Genomic DNA, 25,286 nt, shown 5'->3' with positions numbered 1-25,286 from the left:
TGAGCAGAAAACACATGCTTCATAGTATATGTCAGTGAGATTATGAAGGTATTTGTTGTGTAGCAGAGGCTGATTGATACAGGGGTGAGAGCAGAAGTGGGGAAACCAGTTTCCCTGCAACTGTAGTGGTCCAGGTGGAAGATAATAATACTGTGGGGAAATATGTGGCCAGTGGAGGTGGTGAGAAGTCAGTACATTTCAGGTATATTTTAGGCATTGAATCAACAGAATTCTTGATGGGTTGAATGTGGGAAAAAGTTGAATCAAGGATGCCTTCTAAGATTTGACTTGAATATCTACAAAGTTAGTCGTGCTAGTGAGAAAGATGGGAAATCTATGAGAAGAATGGGTTTGGGTACATAATTATAAATTCAGCTATAAGATGTACAGAATTTGAGATGCTTGTTCAACTGCCAAGTGGAAATATCAAGTAGGCCACTGGATACACAAGTCTGGGGCTCAGGGAAGAGAAAAGGATGGAAACGTACATTGGGGGATGATCCGCATTTATGTGGAATTTGAAGCCAAGGGACTAAATGAAAATTTGCAGGGCAGACTGACATAATAACCCCAAAATTATGGAGACCAGTATTCAATCCAAGAATCATGCTACAATTTTGCCCAGGTGTCTAGAATTTGGGGGCCCTATGGATTTTTCATGAAGTATGTGAAATAAAACTTGGGTGATATGGGAGCCTGAAATCAGAACTGAGGAATGCTCTGCTAGAATAGAATCCACCTGTTAAATATGGGCATTCTCATCACATTGATGAATATAACTTTGTGATGAGCTCACAATACTGTCATTTTGTGTGAATAGTTTTAATGCAGTAGTTTTTGTACTGCTTTACTATTTCATTTAAAATGCACAATTTTACTTAGGTATCAGACTTCATTTACCATTCTTATCAATAAAATGACTGATAAAGAACTCATATATACATATGGGTTTTGGATGTCTGAGCCCACTGCCAAGCTGCTCAGCCACCGGGCTGCTGGGACCAGCCAAGATGTGGGGAAGAGCTGCTGTGCAATTTGCTGAGCATGAAAAGAATAGGGCCAAACATCTTTTCACTCAGGCACAGATTTCCTGATTTTGGTTCTCTGGGCATTGGTTGGCCATTGTCTTCTTTGAGTAATTTATTTTCTATGACTTGTGTTGTTTTTGTCTACTTATTTCTGGGATTTGGTTGCTATTTTACTTTGAGATTTTATAGATGGAGTCACATTTCCTTGCCTTTGTCTTTATAAGCCTTTACATGACCCCACTGAATGATTTCCTTCACCTTCTCAGGCACAGAGATTCAGGAGGTCCAGTGGGAAAATGAAGGAGGTGGGGAAGAAGAGAATGCACATGCCTTATAATAGGTGAGATGGTGTAACACAGATGTTAAGTACCCGACCCCTGCTGGCCGTATCTCAAATGTCTCAGTCTACCTTCTCCTCTTACTCTTTTCTTTTTCTTTTTCCTCTTCTTCTTCTTCTTCTTTTTCTTTTCCTTCTCCTTCTCCTTCTTTCTTTCTTTCTTTCTTTCTTTCTTTCTTTCTTTCTTTCTTTCTTTCTTTCTTTCTTTCTTTCTTTCTTTCTTTTCTTCTTCTTCTTCTTCTTCTTCTTCTTCTTCTTCTTCTTCTTCTTCTTCTTCTTCTTCTTCTTCTTCTTCTTCTTCTTCTCCTTCTCCTTCTCCTTCTCCTTCTCCTTCTCCTTCTCCTTCTCCTTCTCCTTCTCCTTCTCCTTCTCCTTCTCCTTCTCCTTCTCCTTCTCCTTCTCCTTCTCCTTCTCCTTCTCCTTCCCCTTTTCCTTCCCCTTCCCCTTCCCCTTCCCCTTCCCCTTCCCCTTCCCCTTCCCCTTCCCCTTCCCCTTCCCCTTCCCCTTCCCCTTCCCCTTCCCCTTCTCCTTCTCCTTCTCCTTTTTTTTTTTTTTAAACAGGAGGAGCGCCCTGTGGGGAGGAAGGAGGAAAGGGAGGCGCTGCCTCTTTCCTTTCCTCCCTCCTCCCCACTGCTCTCCTCTTACTCTTGAGTACAACACTGTTATTCATAATTCTCTCACTGTTATTTAAATATTTTACTTTTGTTAATGTTTTGAAAATTTGCTGAATCTTTCCAAATGCATTGTAAATTTGAGAATAAGCCTAACCATGCCCAGTCTTCAGTACCAATCATACTGAAGAATGGTTATTATGTCCTTTCCTACACTAAACACATGAATACATAAGCAGAAATGAGCCAGTGGATTCTTTTAAGCAACTATACCAACTATGCCTTTCAAAGCTAATGTGCTACTTTGTACACTTGACCCCAAAAGAATTTTCCAGCTTTATTGAGATACTAGAGGTCCAGTGAATGAAAATTCGTGCACTCGGGGTGGGGGGGTCCCTCAGCCTGGCCTGCACCCTCTCACAGTCCGGGACCCCTTGGGGGATATCCACCTGCTGGCTTAGGCCCACTCCCTGGGGGATCAGGCCTAAGCTGGCAGTCAGACATCCCTCTGGCAGCCCAGGATCCCTCAGGGGATGTCCACTCCAGCGGGCCTAAGCTATCAGTTGGACATTCTTAGCACTGCCAAGGAGGCGAGAGAGGCTCCTGCCACTACCACTGTGCTCACAGACCTCAGCCCAGCTCGTGGCTGAGCAGAGCTCCCCCTGTGGGAGTGCACTGACCACCAGGGGGCAGCTCCTGCATTGAGCATCTGCCCCCTGGTGGTCAGTGTGAGTCATAGCAACTGGTCGTTTCTGGTTGTTCCACCATTAGGTCAATTTGCATATTACCCTTTTATTATATAGGATAGTTGACATATCCTAAAAGATTTATGTCTCCCAGCTCAAAGGCCCATTAGGAGGATGATCTCACACTACTCTGTTCAATTATGTCAATTTCTTTCTATAAGACATTCAACACTTGCCTTCTTGCCCAGGCATTCCTAGATTCACTTTATCAGATTCCAATAAGAACCATCAGTTTTGGCATGCCAACAATCACATGTGCACCACTATGTAGTAGGTGTGGTTGATAACAGAACTTTTAGTCATTATCCTATATATGTTTCTGATAATTCAACTTAGGTTTGCTCTGTTACCTGCTTTAATTTGTAACTAACACCAACGTAGAACTTCTAGAGCAGCGGTTCTCAACCTGTGGGTCGTGACCCCTTTGAGGGTTGAACTACCCTTTCACAGGGGTTGCCTAAGACCATCGGAAAACACATATATAATTACATATTGTTTTTGTGATTAATCACTGTGCTTTAAATATATATTTTATTGATTTTTTACAGAGAGGAAGGGAGAGGGATAGAGAGTTAGAAACGTGGATGAGAAACATCAATCAGCTGCCTCCTGCACACCCTCTACTGGGGATGTGCCCGCAACCAAGGTACATGCCCTTGACCGGAATCAAACCCGGGACCCTTCAGTCCGCAGGCCAACGCTCTATTCATTGAGCCAAACCGGTTAGGGCAATCACTATGCTTTAATTATGTTCAATTTATAACAATGAAAATATATCTTGCATATCAGATATTTACATTACGATTCATAACAGTAGCAAAATTATAGTTATGAAGTAGCAACGAAAATAATTTTATGGTTGGGGGTCACCACAACATGAGGAACTGTATTAAAGGGTCGTGGCATTAGGAAGGTTGAGAACCACTGTTCTAGAGTATGCCTCTTGTCAGTTCTCACAGATTCTCATATAATCTTCACATGTCATGTGATGGATGTGCAAGTTATGATCACTGATGATAAATCTGCCCAGAGAAATTCAGCAAAGCTAGGAGGTACTGTGTTTTCAACAACCAAGTTTGTAGCCTGGGGAATGTATCACTGAAACACTCCAAGGATTCAAAGAAAGCACAGAAGAACTCTTCCCTTCTTCTTGCAGATTAGTAAGAAATCCATTACTTCTTGGAAGCTATGTTAGGAAGGGATTAATCAGGCACCCAGACATATCTGGGTCTAGACTGATTATAGAATTTGCAACTGCCGAGTAAATAGAAGCTTCCGAACTTCATTATTCTCAGAGTGAAACACACCCCAAGGCTTCCAGCTAGCTAATAAAAATAAAGTAGAGAAAATTATATACTTTAAGAAGTTCTTTTAAAGACAAATCTTGTTTAAGAAGATTTAATACAAACATTAAGAATGACTAGGAAAATAATGTTATAAATAAGTTTCCAATTTTGTTACTTTGATAGAGCAAGAACTTTTGACTTGGCTTTAAAAAATGTGTTTAAGAAAGCATTAGCACCAAACAGTAATTTAATAATGCCACTGTTTTTGACAAGCTCAAAGGAAAAAATGCTGTTTCTCCTTGTTCATTATGGAGACAGTGCTACGCAGACAATATTGCATAATGATTGGACTGTTGTTTGGTCAACTAAGGCCAAACATCCTCAGTAAAAATCCTACAAGCTGTATGATTCAGGGCAAATAGGTACACTCATTTTCCTTATTTTTACAGAGAGCATAAGGAAGGTAAGTGTGCCCATTTCAATAGATTTTTGTATTATGTAAGTTAACTAGAGGCCCCATGCACGAATTCGTACACCAGTGGAGTCCCTTGGCCTGGCCTGCGGGATCAGGCCAAAACTGGCTCTCCGACATCCCCTGAGGGGTCCTGGATTGCAAGAGGGCGCAGGCCAGGCTGAGAGACCCCACCAGTGCACGGTCGGGGTCAGGAAGGGACACAGGAGGTTGGCCAGTCGGGGAGGGACCACGGAAGGGCTCCAGCCTGTCTAGCTCAGTCCTGATTGATTGGACTCCAGCAGCAAGCTAATCTACCAGTCGGAGTGTCTGCCCCTTGGTGGTCAGTATACATCATAGCAAGCGGTTGAGCGGCCTTAGCATATCATTAGCATACTATGCTTTGATTGGTTGACTGGATGACCGAACACTTAGCGTATTAGGCTTTTATTATATAGGATACACTTAAAAGGACTTTGAACTGTGCCTGGCACATGGTTAATGATCAGTAAGTGTAAGCTGTTATCATCACTAGCACCATCCTCATGACCCATTATTACCAACTCTATCATTACTCACTACCATGTATCATGGCCAACTCAACCACTTACTATGACCATCTATCACCCAACTGTCATATCCCACCATCACCCACTATGACCACCCCCACAGCTTATCACTACCCACAACTATCATCACACCATCACTAACCACCACCCAACTCAATCACCTCCCAAAACAGGCTATGACTACTACTCAACCATCATATCCCACCATCAATATCATTGCTAAGCACCACCCACTATCACCACCCCTATTATTACTCACCATTGTCCACCTTCATCACCTATCACCACCCACCATTACCCACCATTGCCATCCATTATCCCCATCCTACTCCCACCATCATCAACCACCATAACGATACCCATCATCTACCACAATTACCCATAATACCTTTATCTTTCACTGCTGAGTAAAGGTGACAAAAGTGGCCATGAAGTCCTTTTCAATCACCTTTTAGACATACAAACTTATAAAAGATGTTGAGATCTTGAGGGATCTATTTCTTAGATTCTTCCCATTTCAAATGCCCTAATACTCTTGTTAGAATTATGAACAACGACAACTAACACAACTGCAGGCTATGTTTCCAGCCCTAATCTAAGTTTATTATTTCATTTAAACCTCACAACAACTCTGTGAGATATATACTATTATTATCTCTACTAGAGGCCCAGTGAACAAAATTTGTGCATGGGAGGAGGGGGGGGGCAGTCCCTCAGCCTGGCCCACACCCTCTCCAATCCAGGACTCCTCAGGGGACGTCCGACTGCCTCTCTCACTCCGGGACTGCTGGCTCCTAATTGCTTGCCTGCCTGCCTGCCGGATCACCCCTAACCTCTCTGCCTGCCTGCCCGATCACCCCTAACCACCTCTGCTTGACTGTCTGATCACCCCTAACTGCTCCCCTACCACCCTGATCACCCCTAACTGCTCCCCTGCTGGCTTGATCGCCCCTAACTGCCTCTGCCTTGCCCTGCACCCAGGACCCAGGATTCCCTCCTCTGGCTAGTTGCAGGCACCTGGAACCTGGGTTTCCCTCCCTCTGGCTAGCCACAGGCATCCAGGACCTGGGCTGGCTTTGCCTGGGCCAGCCGTAGCTGCAGCCACAGGGGACCATGAGTGGGCGGCTTCAGCCGGACCTCAGCCACAGGTGCTGGTGCCTGGGACTGCAGGGAAGGCAGTTTGTCCCTCTCTTGGGCTGCAGGCACAGGTGCTGGTGCCCAGGACTGTGGGGCAGGAGACTTGTCCCTCTCCCAGGCTGCAGGTGCAATTGGCACCTGGGACCACGGGGACCGTGGGGTGTATGGATTGTCCGTCTCCTGGGCTGCAGGTGCAGGCACAGCTACTGGCACCCGGGACCGCAGGGTGGGCAGCTTGTCCCTCTCTCGGGCTGTGGCCTGGCTGGTCTCCATTCCTCTCTCGTGAGCTCATTTGTGCCTGGCTGGTCCCCATTCATCTCTTGCGAGCTCATTTGTGCCTGGGTGGTCCCCATTCCTCTTCCACAAGCTCATTTGTGCCTGGTTAGTCCCCATTCTTTTCTCCCCAGTGTTGAGTGTCTGAGCCGTTAGGGCATTATGGCGTGAGGGCATGACAACCATTTGCATATTAGCTCTTTATTATATAGGATTTTATATAATATATATAAAAAAATACCAAGGCTAGGAAAGTTTTAGTAAGTTGCCTAAATTCACAAAACTAGCAAGCAATAAAGCTACATTTGAACCCAAGACATCCATTCTATAGCCTGAGTTCTCCCACATCACTCTGCTGTGTTTGAGACACTCATTCTCATTCTTTAGGTATTTAGAAAGATTCAAGATTTTTCTTTCTCATACTCTCCATCTCTCCCTTATTCATGCTCTTTCCTGTGACATCTACTATTTAAAGTACAGATTATTTGCATGTCTACTCAGTCCCAAATTGTTGATTGATTGATTGATCTCTATCCTCTAATCCCAATTAGGGGCATCTCCATTTTGGGTTGTACACTGCAAAATCAGCATGGCCTAAACAAAACCAAACTCATAATTGTCCATCTCAAACTATTTTCTTCTCACATCCAGTTCTTTTTCCTACCCTAAATTGCTAAGCTTCAATGTGACTTCTGTTTGTTTCAACATACCCAGGCCCAGCCACTATAATCATCACTACCACCCAGTTCTATAAATTCTGCCTCTGTAATGTTTTTTTGTTTCTTTGTTACTAATGTTGTGGCCCCACCCCATAACAAAGAAACAGAATTTCTGGAGGATGAGGCCCAGAAATCAGGATTTTAAAAAGATTCCTAGGTGATTCTAATGTGCAGCCAAGGTTTAGAACCACTGCTCTAGACCAATAGATCACTGTGTTTCCTGAGCACAGCATGCTCTAGCCTTCCAGTCACTGTTCATGCTCGTCCCCAGCTGGATCACCTTTCCTACATCTCTGTCCCTATAAGTTTGATCCCTTAAAGCTCATCTCTAACATCACCTACTTCGTGAGGCCTTTTCTAATCTTCTCAACTGGATGTGAGTTACCCCTCAGGAAGCCCTCCAGCACCCTGTCTCTGCCTTACTCCACTTATTATAGTGACATCTGCCATGTGTACTTCCCTTACTAGACTGTAAATTCTTTGAAAGAAGAAGCTAACATTCTTTGCTCAAACCAAATATGTCTTAGTATTACAGAGTATTACAGAGATACAATAAACATGAAAACAAAATGCATGTATCTTCCTACTGATAGGCCAACTTGCTAGAGCTAGCTGCATTATGAAATGGCATTGTAGAGACTATGTTCAAAGGGCATAAAACAACTTACTAGCAAGGAGGACAGACTAACATTTTGGTCTAGAGTTTAGTTCAGTGTGGTCATATATAACCAGTAGAAGTAATCCAGATAGGAGCATAGCCAGTGGATTCCTTTACCTTCTTAATCTATGCAGACAGTCCCACTAAATGAGTCAATAAAGCTCTTGATTTTGACTGCAAAGGTGGCCAACATGAATAAATTGGTCCTGTCTATTTACATAATTTGATGAGCCTTATGCATCCTCAAAATCCACTTTAAGAACATTCTCTTTATTACCACAGTAACTGCATCAATTCTAGGCATGCGATCACTTGGATAGGAAGTAGAACAGACACAGAGGCTACTCTGAAAGTAGTCTCAAAGAAAATGGAGTTCAGCAATTCTGGTGATGAACAAATAGGGACAGAGAGAAGCAAATACAGGTGATTAAGAATTGGGCTGGATGGAATCCAGAGGAACAAAATACAAACATCTCAAAATCTGTGACCCAAGCAGGAAAAGGGAAAACCAGGCAAATGGAAATCATTCAAATATTAAGAATAGAGTATATTACAGTGTAGGAAGGTAAGCATGTGGGATGGGGGTAAAGAGAAATGAGAAAAGCACATCCCATATAATAAAAGCCTAGGTGGCAACACCCTTGTGCGATGTCGTCACAAGATGGCTGCTGCAACATCATCACAAGATGGTCACCACAAGATGGCTGCCACAAGATAGCCGGCAGGGGAGGGCAGTTTGAGGTGAACAGGACAGCAGGGAAGGGCAGTTTGAGGTGAACAGGACAGCAGGGGAGGGCAGTTGGGGGCAATCGGGCTGGCAGGGGAGGGAAGTTGGGGGCAACCAGGCCTGCAGGGGAGGACAGTTGGGGGGTCCAGGCCTGCAGGGGAGAGCAGTTGGGAGTGATCAGGCCTGCAGGGGAGGGAAGTTGTGTTCAATCAGGCAGGCAGGGGAGGGCAGTTGGGGGATCCAGGCCTGCAGGGGAAGGCAGTTGGGGGTGACCAGGCCTGCAGGGGAAGGAAGTTGTGTTAAACCAGGCTGGCAGGAGAGGGCAGTTGGGGGCGAGATCAGGCCAGCAGGGGAGGGCAACTGGGGGCGACCAGGCCAGCAGGAGAAGGCAGTTGGGGGCAATCAGGCAGGCAGGGGAGGGCAGTTTGGGGCAATTGGGCCAGCAGGGGAGGGCAGTTTGGGGTAATCAGGCTGGCAGGGAGCTGTTAGGTGTCAATAATGCCGCAGGGGAGCGGTTAGGGGGCAATCAGGCAGACAGGCAGGCAGGCAGGCAAGTGGTTAGGAGCCAGCAGTCCCGGATTGTGAAAGGGATGTCCGACTGCTGGTTTAGGCCTGATCCCACAGAGTCCCAGATTGGAGAGGGTGCAGACCGGGCTGAGGGACCCCCCACCCCCACCCCATGTGCACGAATTTCGTGCACCGGGCCTCTAGTCTATATATACAAAAGCCAAGCAACTTGAATGATCAGAATGACTGTTCACTATGATGCACACTGTGGTGGCCAACTGGCTTGATTGGGGCCCTGACTCACCCCCTCAACCTCCCGTGGCCCCCCGCCCCTGGCTGGCCCCTCCCCTGATCGCTTCCACCCTCCACTGGGGGCAGGGCTGGCCAACTTCCCGTGTCCTCTCTTCCCTGCTGGCTTGGTCCTGATTGGCCCCTATCAGGGTGGGCCAGCCGGACCCCACCATGCATGAATTTGTGCACCAGGCCTCTAGTTCAGCGGTTCTCAACCTGAGGGTCGCGACTCCTTTGGCAGTTGAACGACCCTTTCACAGGGGTCGCCTAAGACCATCCTGCATATCAGATATTTACATTATGATTCATAACAGTAGCAACATTACAGTTATGAAGTAGCAACGAAAATAATTTTATGGTTGGGTCATAACATGAGGAACTGTATTTAAAGGGCCAGAAGGTTGAGAACCACTGCTCTAGTTGAAATATAATGGTCCTATCATGTCAATATATTTTGAGGTAAATTATCATACTTAAAACAACCATTATGATTGCTCATTAGCTGCAATTCCTTTTTTTAAATCACTTAACCAGCCCAGCTGGGTTTATTAGCCTGGAAGACCAAACTGGGAGGAGGAAGAATGATCATAACTATAATGTTAAAACAAGTGAATGAGTATTATAACAGAATCTTGGAAGACAAGGTATATTTTCAAGAAAGCAGTCCACTTATTTTATACACTACTCATCACATGATAGACTAGGGCAAGTACAAAATTTTTGTAGACTTGGAATTCACTAAATATGGGAGGTGATTTTCACTAAGAAGAATAATATTTAGGGTTGCTATAGCAATTTTTTCTCTATGGTGTTTAGTTAACTTTTATAGCTTGTACACAGTTATTCTTGATTTCTGTTAATTTATTTATTCATTAGCCATCATTCCATCCATCCATCCATCCATCCATCCATCCATCCATCCATCCATCCATCTAATAGTCTAAGGATCTGGAGGCATCTCTGCATTTAACTCTGTGAACTAGTAAGATGAAGATACTAATAAGCCCCTCTTTTACTGATGGGAGAAGAGATACAGAGAGCTGATAAGCCCAAGCCCACACAGTAAGTTTCTTGCTGCATCTGGCACTAGAACTGAGTACCCAGTCCATTGGATGCTTCTCTTAGTCCTTGTTTGGCCTGATTCTCCCTGATATCTTTCCACCAGCTGCCACCTGCCTATAGGTATCTATCATCTTTATGGATAGGAAGTAATGCAAAGGATCTTCTTTTCCTGTATTTACCCACAACTGTGCCATCTTAGGTCTGAAAGGCATAGAACCCTTGGGACTCACTGTTCACGAAGACGGCAAACCTCAGGAAGGACAGGTACCGCTCCCCTTCAATGGGGTTCCAGCCGACGTCAGGGTATCCTTTGGCCAGCAGCATGGGGCAGCTCTGGAGGCCACAGCCTGCCAAGTAAGTCACCACCTGCCAAGAACAGTACAAAAGTAAGTGCCCAAGGTTTTTACAAAAGAGCTTAAGTACTGTGCAATTTTGGGACTGGAAGGCTTTCATTTCCCTAAAAGCTAGAGAGAGCCCAAAACTTTTAAAGCAAGTAATTTAGTAGATTTAAAGCCAGAACCTATAATTCATTTTAGTTTCTAAGTAATCAACATGACTGATGATCACCTTTATGTCTGAGGACATCATGTGCTATCCATTCCCTGGTTTTCCCTGTTCTGGCATGAAGGAGCTACCATTTTAAAATAGTCCTACCTAGGGCGCACCTGGGGAGACAGTGGTGGATCTAGCTGGCCATGTACCCTTGGCCATGTTATTTCATGACCAAATATCCAGTCACTGATTGACTCTCAGTGGGTCCTTAACTAATCAGGGGTCCCTACTCAAGTTCTGCATCAACAACAGTTATCCAAGGGAAAAGCCAAGAAATGAAGGTTGGGGTAAAGAGGCTGCAGCCAGTTATAGATTAGGACTGGCAGTGTTCTCTTTGCTTCCAGGTTACCAGACACTTACCATATGATCTCAGCTCTGTGACATGTAGAATATTAGAATCTGCCCACTTTTAGAAGGTGTCAAACAAAAGCCTGGCAAATAGACACTTTCTTGAAATTCAGTTGTTATTCTACTATAACCTTGGATATTTTATGTATACAGGGAGAAGAGGAAAACCCACTAGGTTGCAAAACCCTGCTAGTCAGGAATGGTGTCTTTTTCATTTTTCAATCCCCAGGGTCTTTAACCAATGTCACCCAAACAAATTTAATAAAAAGGAAAAAATCCCCAGGGTCTGGCACATATTAGGTGCTCAATAAATGTTTGTCAAGTGAATAATGTATTTGCTGATGTCAAACACTTGAACTCAGTTTGCAAGAATAATGAATTGAAGTCAAAACTCGGTAAGAAACTATTGTTCTTCTTAAATCAATAAGAAAATTATTCTGCTTAGAGCTTAGATTTGATTTGGCCTTTAAAATGTCAGGGAAAAAAAAAAAGAAAACTGAAAAAAAAATTATCACATCCATAGGGGGAAAAAAATGTCAGGAAAAACATCAATCAAGGCAGGAATTAGGCAGAGTTTTCAGGATTACAGCTACCAGGCATTTCACTGGCCCCTAAAATAAGTGCTCGTGTGTGTGTGTGTGTGTGTGTGTGTGTGTGTGTGTGTGTGTGTGTGTTCTTGCTGCTGTAGTTCAGTCTTCAGGGACCTGATTTCTGTGTGTTCAAAAGAAGGAAGGAACTGCGGCATTTATTGGCCCTTTCTCCATCTCTCCCAGGAACAAACGTGGGAAATTTCCTGACATTGGTCTAAACAAAGTCTGTGCACTGTGCTAAGCTGCTGGAATCACTAGAAAGGGGGTAGCACACCTCATCATCCCCTTTACAGATTTTCCTAAGTCCCTGCTTCTCCTCTCTCCCAGCCCCCCCCCCCCCCCCCGGCCTCCGTTTATCATATCTGCATTTTTCAAGAGATGCTCGGGGTCTTTGTTGGGCAGTGTCATTTGCAAAGATGAATGTGGCTGAGGACGAGAACTGAGCACTAAACCTCGTAGCCCTGTCTGGCTATAAGAGAACCATTAGCTACCTTTTTAGACAGGCGCCGGTTTTCACCTCACCACCTAAAACACTGCGCTACTTATTACTGTTTAAATGTATGAATAATAGAGTTGGAGTGAAGTCTGTCCCGTCAGAGGCAGAGAGCGTGGCACTGGGGGGCAGCTATCACACAGTGTACGGCTGGTGGCACAGCATTTGAATGTGTGTGTATATGGGGGTTATTCTATTTCAGTTCTAATCACTTCTTATTGAAACCAGGCTGTGCTAAAATGCAAACCGGGCTCTTCAGTGAGGCCCTGTCATTTCACTAGAGCATGGCCTCTGGGCCCGGATACTTTTGAAGCCTGGCTCTGACAACACTTACAAGCCCCACAACGTTGAAGATGCTACCTACTCTCTCTCTGCCTCAGTTTCTTCTCCTGTCACGGGGGGCAATAACAAGACAGTGTGTTCCAAGGCTCAATGAGGTGATCAGAGTGGGGTCTGGCAAGCAGGGATTCTGTAGGGCGTGCGCTTCTGTTATTAATTGTATGGTAGCATAAAGTCCAATTCCTGACTCGCCCTCATCTCTCACTCCCCCCACGCACTCGGTGCTCCTGCATAGGCAGCTCCCCGATGCGCAGGCGTACCATGCTCTCCTCTCTAAACCTAAAACGCTCCTGGCACGTGGATGATTAGCTCCTACTCACCCCTCAGCTCATCACTTTCTGAGTCTCCTTTAACACCTTCCTGATTCCCTCGCCAGGTTAGGAGCTGCTCTGCCACGTGCTCCCACACCCACCACTCAGGGGATGACCTCTGACTCATTCCCCCCTCACCAGGATGCTCTTCTCCACGCTCAGAGAACGCACTGTGACTCTTGTCAGCTGCCGGGTCAAGGAAACTGTCCCAGAGTGGGGTGGGGAGAGGTTGGGTGAGTCAGCCCCAGTCACCACCACCAGAGGCACAGTTTATGGTCCCAGCGTGGGCAGCTCAGCTCTGTCTTATTTGTACATGGATGGCTCAGGTGTGGCATTGGTGTCCTATATGCCAATTATACAGCTTTCTGTCACGTCCTTCTGGTGTGTGAGCATAAGCACGAGGGCCCAGAACTTGATCAGGAACACAGGTGCCTGGTAGTGTTCCATGTGGACCTGGGAGGCTGGGCCTCACGTACACAAATGTCCACATACCATGCCTAGGAGGTCGGCAATCTCTGCCCACGGGAGACGCTCTGCTCCTATCATGCGTTGCCAGCTACTCACATTCCACCCCTTTTCACTGAGGGTGAAGGAGGTTCTGATGGAACCACCTGCTTTGGTCTGCACCTGCTTGGCTTGGCTGCGCTGTACACAGGAAAGAGCAAGCACGGTGCCTCCCCAGGGCCAGGTACCTTCTCGAGGTCTGGTTCCTCTAAGCCCAGTGCTAACTCGTTGTTGTCCATCACGGAGGAAGCGGCCACATCTAGCGGAGTGGATCCCCTCATGGACGGGGAGGCTGAGGAAGGAGGAAAGAAAGAGAGAAAAAGGGACCAAGAGAACACCCCTCGCTGAGCTGAGACTGCAGTGCACACAACTGGCCAGCAGAGGACAGCAAACACTAAACCTGGCTCAGGTCACTGTTGTGCCTGATTTAAGTAAGAACAGCTCTATTTTCTTCCGTCCTCCCTCTCCTTTTAACACCTCCCCCCCCGCCCCCCCTCATTACTGATGGAGTACAGATTAAGTTGGAAAATCAGTTCATGGGATCAGCTGGGACCACGCATTTTCAAGTGCTTTTCTAGCATGAAACTTCCTGGGGCCCTCATTTGATGATCACCCCACAGACTCAGATGTCACTTGAACAACTAAGCTCAAGTGACTTGGCCATTTCTGGAGCCACCACCTAGAATTTAAAAATAGCCTCAAACAGCATTTGCTCATACAGTTATCAGGTCACCAATGTTGTATTTGGTTTTTCATTGTCTGGTCCTTAGGCCAGAATTAAGAAAACCTTTGGGTGGCATTTTACAAAAAGGTTGGTAGCCTGAGGTTGCAGTTGATAAATTGGAAGCCTGAGATTTCAGATATCATGTGCACGGATGTGTGTATCTGCGTCATTTGGTTTACGTTCAGAACACTGAGTGAGGCACGTGTTTCATGCTGCTTTTCTTGTGGTGGTGGTGGTGGGTTCACACTGCTTATCCACCTTGCAGCTACGGAAAGCACTGGCTGGTTGACCGATAGGACAGGCATGCCACCTATAGCCAGCCTGGCCGGAAGGGACTGCATCCATGACCTTGGTCTCACTAGCACTGCTCCGTGGTCCACTGAGTGGGCCGGGAGGAGCTGTGTCCCCAGACTGTATCTGCCATTTCAGGCAGCATTTTATAAACCTGGTCCCAAGAGAGAGGAGGTAGACTGTGTGACTATGCCCACAAACCTGACACCGGTGCTGGCTGGGAGCAACATCCCTACTTGTTGGAGAGCAGAGACATGGACTCATTATTTTATTTGTTTTTAGACCAGACAGGGGCCCTTTTCCTATTAAAAAATCCCACAGAGCCTGGCTGGTATTGCTCAGTGGTTGAGCATCAACCTATGAACCAGGAAGTCACGGTTCGATTCCTGGTCAGGGCACATTCTCGGATTGCAGGCTCGATGCCCAATGTGGGGTGTGCAAGAGGCAGCCAATCAATGATTCACTCTCATCATTGATGTTTCTATCTCTCTCTATCCCTGTCCCTTCCTCTCTAAAATCAATAAAAAAATATTGATTTTTTCCTTTCACCCCCTGAGTAAGTGGTCAGCAGGGGGAGTGTCACCTCTGAGCCCCAATGTGGAAGTTACAAGGTGACATACCTAGGCCAACACTGCTATTCTCCAGCAGGTAACTCAGGTGCTCAAACATGGCCTTCTGATTCTGCCGGCTAATTCGACAGAAATAGCAAAGGAAGCGGCAACAGCTAGCCACCATCTTTGGAAAAGCGATCTGTAGGGAGAAGTAGGAAGTGTCAGGAAAAGAATCTATCATGAGGTCTTTCTGGAAAGTCTGACTTCAAAGAGCCCTAGCTTGAAGTCTGGCAAGCTGTGAACAGTTTGGGAAAGTAAATTTTCTCCTTACCTCCAGCTTGTGCCAAGACTTAGTCATAGGAGAGACAGAGAGTATACACCTAAGGAGAGGCTTCCAAAAATACTGACAGCTAGTTACAGTTCCTGAAATATCTTTCTCAAAGGAAACAGACATCAAACAAGAATCGCAGTCATCCTCAAATGCCACGTGAAATTGCACGGCCCCACACCAGCTACTGTTTCTAACTAGGAAGGGGGTGGGCAGAACTGTGATGAGAAGTTTCAGGAGGGAGATGGGTGATCATAGCAAATGAGGCCCAGAGCTAGGTCAAACCTGAGCCCTCTGGGTAAAGGCTGGCCCTCCAGTTGTGGAAGCCTCAAGGCCTCACCTTCTCCGCCTGCACGTCTTCCCCAACTTGTTCTGTCCTCCTCTCCTATGAGCTCCTGGTAACTGGATTCACACAATTTAGCACTGAGATGCCATCTTCTATTACTGTTGATGGTGTTTGGCTTCTCTGCTGATCAAAGTAATTAGCATCTCCAGGGCCTGGCCATGTCTTACTTTTGATCCAATATGGTGCTCAGTAAATGGTGTCAGAGTTAACCTCGCTCAGGATCCTAGGAAGCCCTCTATTCCCCCATAAGAATCCTGGAGGTGCTCAAAGAAGCAATGTTCTGACAGCTGCTCAGGCACCAAACCTTTGCTCAGGGATCTTCTGGAGAGAATTTACTTTCCCAAGAGCACAGACCAGAGTTATTGAGCTTGGCATCTGTTCTTCCGTCACACTCTGCTTCTCAATACTGGCAGGACCCCTTTCCTAGGACCCCGGCTCTCTAAAAATTTCAACATATTTTTTGAAAACATACCCCATCTTCTGCTTTCAGAAGCTATCTGACTCTGAGGAGGACCCCAGACAAGCTGGGCCCTGTTTCCTCCTTCCTCCTTGCCAACAGGAGCTCCCCCTGACAGCGGGCACCTTACGGGGACCGGTCAGGACGTCCTCAGGAGCATGGCTCACAGAGGAAACCCACACACTCCTGAGGGGATGCCGCCAGGATCCTTACTAAGATCTTGTTCTCCTTTAAAACAGCCATCTGCTGACCCAGCACAGGACACACCAGGCTCCTAAGTGGACCAGGAAGAATTCCAGCTGGGAGTGGGCGGGGCTGCAGAGGACGGTAAACACAGAGCAGCTGAAAGCCAGTGGAACAAGTGAGAGAAACTCCTGAGCTTTCCGGGCTGAAGCTCTTGCTCTGGCTGGAGGCCATTGAGCAGCATCGTCCATATGTGGGCTCCTTCCTGGCACTGTGTACACCCCTCCCTCTCCTGGGAAGAGTAACTGAATCAATGGGCTCCAGCCATGTGGCTGCAAGCAGGTTGCTTCCTGTGTCCCTGCCCAGGGGTCAAGTTCTGCCATTACCTGAGATTTCTCTGCGCCCAGCACGTTCACCATCACCTCCATCACCGTCTCGTGCATGCCGAGGACACGCATGAGGTTGGGGTGCTGGTAAAACACCTTGTTGTTCATTATGTCTCTAGGGTAAGGACCAGAGAGAGATGTCAGCTCGTGCTTACTTCAGTGTTAGGGAAATTCAGGGATGAGAACACACACACACACACACACACACACACACACTCACACACACACACTCACACACACACACACACACACACTCAGGCTATGTCTACTGCAAGGGCTGAGGGAGAGGCTGATTCAGTAGCTTTTCTGTCTTTCCACAAAGTCTCTTTATTTCCACTGGAAGATTCTTCTTTGGAAATGAGTTTGAGGAATGCACACATACCCCCACCCCATCTGGTATCCTCACAGCCCTTGCCCTGGGCCCTGGTGATAGAGGCTCAAGAGTGGTGGGATGGAACAGTCAACAGCGGAAAGGCTGCAGTTCTAATTCTTGATTTTAATAAAATGAAACTGTGAGCTGGTCAGTGAACCTATTTAGGCCTTCATTTTCTCATCTGCAAAATGGACGTGCTATGTTACCCAAGTAAAGGAGGTCTTTTTAATGTCTAAAATGCTATCTTTTTGACAACATGGCTTCTAAGAATGAGACACAAGCTATTGTTATGGGAAAATGTATTGTAGAACTAACAAAAATGACACTCAAGGATAGTCCTGAGAGAGGAAGGGGTAGGTAGTAATGTTTCAGAGGGAAGTCCCAACAGTTTTCTAGTCAATAGCAGATGGGCTCAAAAGGTATCTTTCTTATTGGGTTGAACACACTGTCCCTCTAACTTTTTCAGTGTTTCCCTGAGGCTATTTGCATCAGATTCAAGCTAAATAACTGTTTTTCTCCAAGGCTCCTCCCCACTTCTTCTGGCAATGTCCCTTCACTCTGATTAGCAGGTAGCCTGGTCTGTCAGGTTATGAAAGGTGACTGCTGTGGCAAGGATGTAATCCCACAGGGTGCCTGCAGGAGGGGCACACAGAGATGGTATATGATTTGACTCTGGAGCATCCATACAGCAAGGTAAACCAGTTTTCCCACATGGTGTTCTTCTGAGACTTGCACTGCACCGTGAATGACCTACCCCAGCCCATTGATCATGAGCAGCTCCTCTTCCTTGCCCATCCTGACGCTGAGGAGGCAGCGAATCTGGCCGAGGGCAGCCAGCAGGTTGATGGTGTCACTCACGGAGGCCTGGCTGATGGTGTAGGTCTTCCGCAGGGCCTGCAGCAGCTCCCCAATGCTGTCGTACTGCCTCCGGAGGAGGTTGAACATCATCCGGATTAGGTCTGCATCCTGGATCTGGTCCTCCTGGGCCCAGCGGATCATCGTCTGTGAGATGAGTTCCTTCAGTGTTGCTAGAAGGACAATAGAAAGGACCAGTAGTGTGGCCATCCCAGCTCAGGGAGAGCTGTGTATCTCAGCTACTTTATTCAATCATAAAACACATCATCATCATCAGCTGATCAAGGTTAACAATATTTTTTTTGGAACAAAGCTGGAGGTATCATATTACCTAACTTTGTATACTACAAAGTAACTACACAAAACAGCATGATATTGTCAGAAAAACAGACACACAGACCAATGGAACAGAACTGGGAGCCTAGAAATAAACCCATGTTTAAATGGACAAATAATTTTTGACAAAGGAGCCAAAAACATACAATGGAGAAAAGAAAGCCTCTTCAATAAATGGTGCTGAGAAAATTGTAAAGCCACATGCAAAAGAATGAAACTAGACTACTGTTTGTCCCCATATACAAAAATTAACTCAAAATGGATCAAAGACCTAAAAATAACACCTGAAACAATAAATTACATAGAAGAAGACATAGGTACTAAACTTATAGAACTTGGTCTTCGAGAAAGTTTTATGAATTTGAGCCCAAAGGCAAGGGAAGTAAAGGCAAAAAATAAATGAATGGGACTATATCAAACTAAAAAGCTTCTGCATAGCAAAAGAAAACATTAACAAAATGAAAAGGCAACCAATCCAATGGGAGAAGATATTTGCAAACAACAGCTCTGATGAGGGGTTAATATCCAAAATATAAAAGATTCATACAGCCTAACACCAAACAAACAAACAATCTAATTAAAAAATGGGTGGAGGACCTGAATAAACACTTCTCCCAAGAAAAGATACAAATAGCTAACAGATATATGAAAAGATGCTCAACCTCACTAGCTATTAGGGAAATGCAAATCAAAACTAGTATAAGATACCACTTCACATCTGTTAGAATGGCTATAATCAACAAGACACGTAATAACAAGTATTGAAGAGGTTGTGGAGAAAAAGAAACTCTCATTTACTGCTGGTGGGAATGTAAACTAGTACATGGAAAACAGTATTGAAGTTCCTCAAAAAATTAAAAATAGAGTTACGTATGACCCAGCAATTCCTCTCCTGGGTATATACTTGAATAACTCAAAATCATGTATGCACTAAGATATATGCACCCCTATGTTCATTGCAGCATTAGTCTCAGTAGACAAGACATAGAAACAATTGAAGTGTCCTTCAATAGATGATTGAATAAAGAAGATGTGGTACATATATACAATGGAATACTACTCATTCATAAAAGATGAAATACTGCCATTTGTGACAACATGGATGGATCTTGAGAGTATCATGCTAAGTGAAAAAAGTAAGGCAGAAAAAGGCAAGAACTATACAATTTCACTCATATGTGGGTTATAAAACTGAAAACAACATATGGAAAAACAAGATAAATAACCAAACAAAAACTCATGGACACAGAGAACAGTATGGTGGTTATCAGAGGGAAGGGATCGAGGGAGATAGTAAAGGGTAAAGAGGGTTAAATACATGGTGATGGAAGAAGATTTGACTTGGGGTGATAAACACATAATGCAATACACAGATGATGTATCATAGAATTGTGCACTTGAAACCAATATAATCTTATTAACCAAGGTCACTCCAATAAATTTAATTAAAAACTTTCTAAGAATGGGGTATGGAATGCAGAGAAGTAGAATATGTTGACAAAAGACACATACGTGCTTTTTCTTCATATGCTACAAGAAAAGAATATCTCAATTTCATACCGAGGGTGCTAAATATTCTATTCTGATTAAATTATATTTAAATAGATGCTGGAAATAGAAGACTAAATAAAACACTCTTCTTGACTTCAGGGTGCTCACAAGCTAGAAATTTACATTTTAATTTTATAAAAATCACATTTTATCTTTATTTTTTATAACATCATGTAATAAATACTAAAATGGGGCATGTGCAAGTGCAATGGGATAGAGTGGGGGAGTGATAAATTCTGGTGAGTTAAGGCATGAGAAGACGTTGGTGCTGCCTCGTTAAAGGAAAGCAATACTAAGCACTGGAATTTCTCCACCATAGGCACTATCTTCACATATTTAAAAGATACCACATACCACAAACTGATTAGGCCATGCCATTGATTCAAGAATTGTAAAGGACGATATAAACATACAGATACATTAGGAGATGGAGTGAAGTGGGTATGAACACTCTGTCAGGCCTAAAGGCTTTGCACCTGGACAACTGACCATCACGTCCTGCACTGTGCTGCCCAGATCTCTGCAGGAGTCAGCCGGCACTGCATCATGGACTACTTTCACAAGCACCAAGAGACAAAGACCAGTAGACTTTGAATTTTGAATTTCTCAGGGCTCATACTAGTGCAAAGAAATACCACTGGTTGTACAAGTAAAGGAAAAATTGCTGAAGTGGGACTCGAATCAGCTGTGGGACCTTCAGAAATTTGACTAAATGGCCCTGAAAGGGGCTGATAGACATTGGTGTGGGAGGATGATGAGAAGGGTGAGGGAGAACTGAGCAGGAGGAGAGAGCAGAGGGGCCCCTACCAGAATGGCTGGGTAGGCACTGCTCACCCCTCCCCATGCCATACACACTCCCACTAAGTGCCGTGTCAGAGGTGAGAAATGCTGCTTTTAAATCGTAATTCCATCTAAGTCTGGCTCTGCCTATCACATTTCTGCAAGGTATGATTGATACCAAGAGCCTGAATTCAGATCTGGGAATAAAGGCAGAGCTCAGGGGTTAATGAAGGTCACACAGTCTATCAGCGAAAGGACTGGGAATAAACTCAGATGGGTGCTTCATTGCCTGTGCCATCTCTAATAGTCTAGTTTTCTACCTTCATACACTATATATGGCAGGTGCCTGCTCTACATCCAGTCTTGGCTCATCAGAAGGATATAAAAATAGAGCTCCAGAAGAGATCTAGATGTAAAGGATTAATTTAACTTACCACTGTGTCTATCAACACTGTGGGTATTTTAGGCTCAGATGGGAGACATAAGCTGAAAAACTTAAAAAAGGATACTGAAGGCAGAGAGTACAGTTAAAAGATGTTCCTAGGAGATCTCACTAGGCAGGGATTGCTGACTAATAGCTGTTAGGTTAGATGATATCTGAACCCCCTGGGGGAAAAAGTTATTTATGGGCTAGACTGGGCTCCTCATGAACTTGTTTCCTCACTAGGCAAATGTAGAAGTTCCTTTCTCCTAGTTAGGAATTCACAGTAAGGAATAAAAGCGAGACAAAAACATAAACACTCTTGGGCCCAACCTAAGTTTTTCTATTCCTGTAAGTACAATTCCCCTTTTAGCCTACATTTTGGGCTGAAAGGATCACAGTCTCAGCACTAACAAGAAAATTCTCTGCAGAGATAATATACATCATTCACAGTCCCAGCCACACTTGAGAAACAACAATCAGAACTGTCAATCAATCTAGGTCCATCCTCTTTTCAACAGGGCATTTAGAGTTATAATGAAACCAAGTAAATACTAGCTTTTACTCAACCTGGCTTTCAGATTAATTCAGGATTTGGGTGAGCTCTTAGCCTCACAATGCCTTAAAAATTCAAATCAATATGTAGTCTAGAAAATGGAACATTTATGGTAAAACATCTCACTTGAGGGCAAATGGGAAAGGAAATAGCCCCTTTGCCTGAAAAGATGGAGAAGGGGTCTCCCACAGGTTCTTGTCCTTCAAGGTAAGAATAGGAGAATGCGGTAAATAAATATGAGTGGGAACAAAGCTCTGTTGAAAACATAATGTGACCCCAAGATCACAACAGGAAAAGCAGGACTCATCACTGTTGGGTTACTGATGGACAGGTGTAATTCACTGAAGGCATGATACTGAAGGCTATTCTTGTTGGTCAGGCTTTCCAGATGTAAGACTGAGGTCCAGAAAGTGTGGGAAAGAATATGAAAGGAAGAAATAGGAAGAAAACTGTGTGTGTGGGGGAAGGAAACATTCCCAAGACCCTTCAAAAGGTCTTATTTTGTGGCCTGACACATGCTAGAGACCTAGCACCCACCAAGCAAACCTAGGTTTTGAATCAGTGAATTTCTAAGGGTCTAAACCAGCCGTGGGCAAACTACGGCCCGCGGGCCGGATCCGGCCCGTTCGGCTGTTCTATCCGGCCCGCGGAGCCGAAAGAGCGGAGGGTTCTCTTGCTCTCCCCTCCGCTCCTTCACCAGCAGCAGTGTTAACATGTATTAGTTCACACAAACACTCCATCCATGCTTTTGTTCTGGCCCTCCAGTCCAGTTTAAGAACCCATTGTGGCCCTCGAGTCAAAAAGTTTACCCACCCCTGGTAAACCCTCTGAAACTGTGAAAATGGAGCTCTACACCCCTGGCAGCTAAAATCTGAAAATTACTCAGATTTTAATTAGCTCCCATGATCCAGTGGCAGAGCAGCATCAATATTAGAAGCTAGTAGGCTCTCCATGTATCTGCACATTTGAGGATTAAAATAGTTAATACTTATAACCATGTCGGGCACATATTGTGGGCTTTAGATAGGTTAACTGCTATCTATACAGCAGTGATAAAAATTGTGGTCTACAGAGCCTTGAGGTAACCAAGATCCTTTAGACAGCTTTAAGGCCAAATATACTTTCATAATAATTCAAAGGCATTATTTGCCTTTTTCATTGTGCTGATAGCTGTTCTGATGGTGCAAAAGCAATGGTAGGTAAAACTGCTGGTGTCTTCGCATGAATCAAGTCAGTGGCACCAGAATCTGTTCTTTACTGCCACACCACCAGGAAAATGCCCAGTTTCTCTTGAGAATGTCCTCAATGAGATATAAACAATTATTAATCTATATAATAAAGAGCCAGGGTCATAACGACCATTATCACGAAGGCTTGACCGGACTGGGGCCACTGCGGGTGCCCCAACCCAGCACTGACTGTCTAGGGCTGTGGTCGGCAAACTGCGGCTCACGAGCCACATGTGGCTCTTTGGCCCCTTGACTGTGGCTCTTCCACAAAATACCACAAAATACCATGCACACGCACATACAGTGCTATTGAAACTTTGTGGCCTATGCGCAGAAGTTGGTATTTTGTGGAAGATCCACACTCAAGGGGCCAAAGAGCTGCAGTTTGCCGACCGCTGGCCTAGGGGGCTGCTGATCAGGCCCGAAGAGAGGCCTGCAGAGAGAGAGAGAGGCAGGGTCTGATCCATAGCCTCTGTGGCAGCTGTTGATCAGAATTTGCCTCCATTTCTCTCTAGGCCTCCACCCGGGGCTGCTGATCAGCCCCACCTTTCTGAGCAGGCCCCCTTGATAGGCCCAGAGATGCTGACTGGCATAGAAACTGACCAATCAGAACCAAATCTGGGTCAACTGTGAGGAGCCAATGGCTGCCTAGGAGGCGGAGCTTTTGATGCTGACTGGCATAGAAACTGACCAATCAGAACCAAATTGGCAGGCAGAGGAAGGCATTTGAGGGTGAGATCAGGCTGGCAGGGGAGGGCAGTTAGGGGTGATTAGGCAGGCAGAGGCATTTGGGGGCTTGATTAGGCTGATAGGGGAGAGTAGTTGGGGACTCAAACAGGCCGGCAGGGGAGGGCAGTTAGGGGCAATCAGGCAGGCAGGCAGAGGCAGTTAGGGGCAATCAGGCAGGCAGGCAGGTGAGTGGTTAGGAGCCAGTGGTCCCAGATTTTGAGCTGGCGGTTGGACATCCCCCTGAGGGGTCCCCGATTGGAGTGGGTACAGGCTGGGCTGAGGGAACCCCCCTTCCGTGTATGAATTTCATGCACCGGCCCTCTAGTTTTAATAATAATAAACTTTTCAGTATATACCTTTTTAATACCCCATGTGACAAAATGAGAGGAAGTATGCTGAAGCACTTTTGCATGTCAAAAGGCGGTGGTTTCCTTGAGGAAAAGAACTTGTGTGATTGAGCTGCAAGCTAAACTAGCTGCTTGCTTCATGAAGTATAATTTTCTTAAAAATGAAAGAAGTAAGTCTATCACTTCATGAAAAACCAATGACAGCATCTGTTTCTCTGATATAACTTGAGTTTTCAAGTGAAAACTAGAATTTTGGAAAAAGTTTATCTGCCATTGTGAGTTTGACAGTCTCCCAATACTTAAAGACTTTTCTTATTAAATTTTTATTAACAAATGTAATTTTAAAACACTCATAATATAAATATGTTGACATTTGGAAGCTTTGCATTACTTGGTGAACCAGTAATTTCCCAATGACCATGCATCATGTTACAAAATCATTCATGGGTAGAACATCCATTCAACATGCAAGTCAGACCAATGCATTTTATGTAACCAAGTAGAAGACTTTCTTTAATATGACTTTAGATTCCACATGGCAATTAACTTTTGAGAAACTACTACTTGCTGAGCTTTATTTTTAAACAGGAGAAAATCAAAGTTTAATACGTATGCATGGGGAATTCACATAGGCATGATAATTCCATGAAAAGTCTAAAGACAGTGAGGCAACATTGGGTATCTAAGACAGTTTTGGACAAAGGAGAAAGGGAGAGATTATACTTGTTGAGTTTTTCTATAGTATGAAAGGAGAATTTCCACAATTATCTAAAAAAGCTATTAAAAAATAGCTTTCTAATGATATATCTGTTTGAGGCTGATTTTCTTCCTACTCTTTAATCAGGTATAAGAATCCAACTATCTTCTATTAAGTCACACATAAGAGACATATAAAAATGCAAACCAATGTCACTCTTCTTATTTTTTGTAGTAAAAATTTCAGTTGTTTTTATAAAAATATGTTCTTTACATAACATAATGGTTTTTATTATTTTTAAAATGATTAACACTTGTTTAAAAATTTGTTTTAAATTCAAATTCAGTAATATTGATGGGTACAATCCACATAAACCAAAGATTTTAGAGGTCTTTGAAAATTTTTAGGAGTGTAGAGGGGTCTTGGGACCAAAAGGTTTGGGAACCACTGATCTATGTAACAGGGTCCCTGCTGAGGGATGGCCATGGCTGAAAGGCAACGTTTTCCCTCCACTAAGAGGAAACTGTTCCATGAGGCTGTGTGACTCCAATCAAGTAACTGAGACATGAGCCTCGAGAGCAAACGCTTAGGAAGCTTTCTGTGTTTG

At 44.7% G+C, this 25,286-nt stretch overlaps 1 protein-coding gene across 1 annotated transcript in view; it reads right to left on the bottom strand.

Moving 5' to 3' along the window:
- RYR3 (ryanodine receptor 3) overlaps positions 1-25,286 on the bottom strand; it is a 546,057-nt gene that overhangs the window by 139,365 nt on the left and 381,406 nt on the right. Inside the window, 5 exon segments of the mRNA XM_059705681.1 lie at positions 10,633-10,768; positions 13,728-13,831; positions 15,175-15,304; positions 16,806-16,920; positions 17,933-18,206. Of these exon segments, the coding sequence (XP_059561664.1) occupies positions 10,633-10,768; positions 13,728-13,831; positions 15,175-15,304; positions 16,806-16,920; positions 17,933-18,206 (759 nt within the window).

The sequence above is a fragment of the Myotis daubentonii genome, chromosome 1 (genome assembly GCF_963259705.1).
Source record: "Myotis daubentonii chromosome 1, mMyoDau2.1, whole genome shotgun sequence".
In the NCBI taxonomy this organism is placed as follows: Eukaryota; Metazoa; Chordata; class Mammalia; order Chiroptera; family Vespertilionidae; genus Myotis; species Myotis daubentonii.
This window is presented reverse-complemented; position numbering and strand designations above follow the sequence as displayed.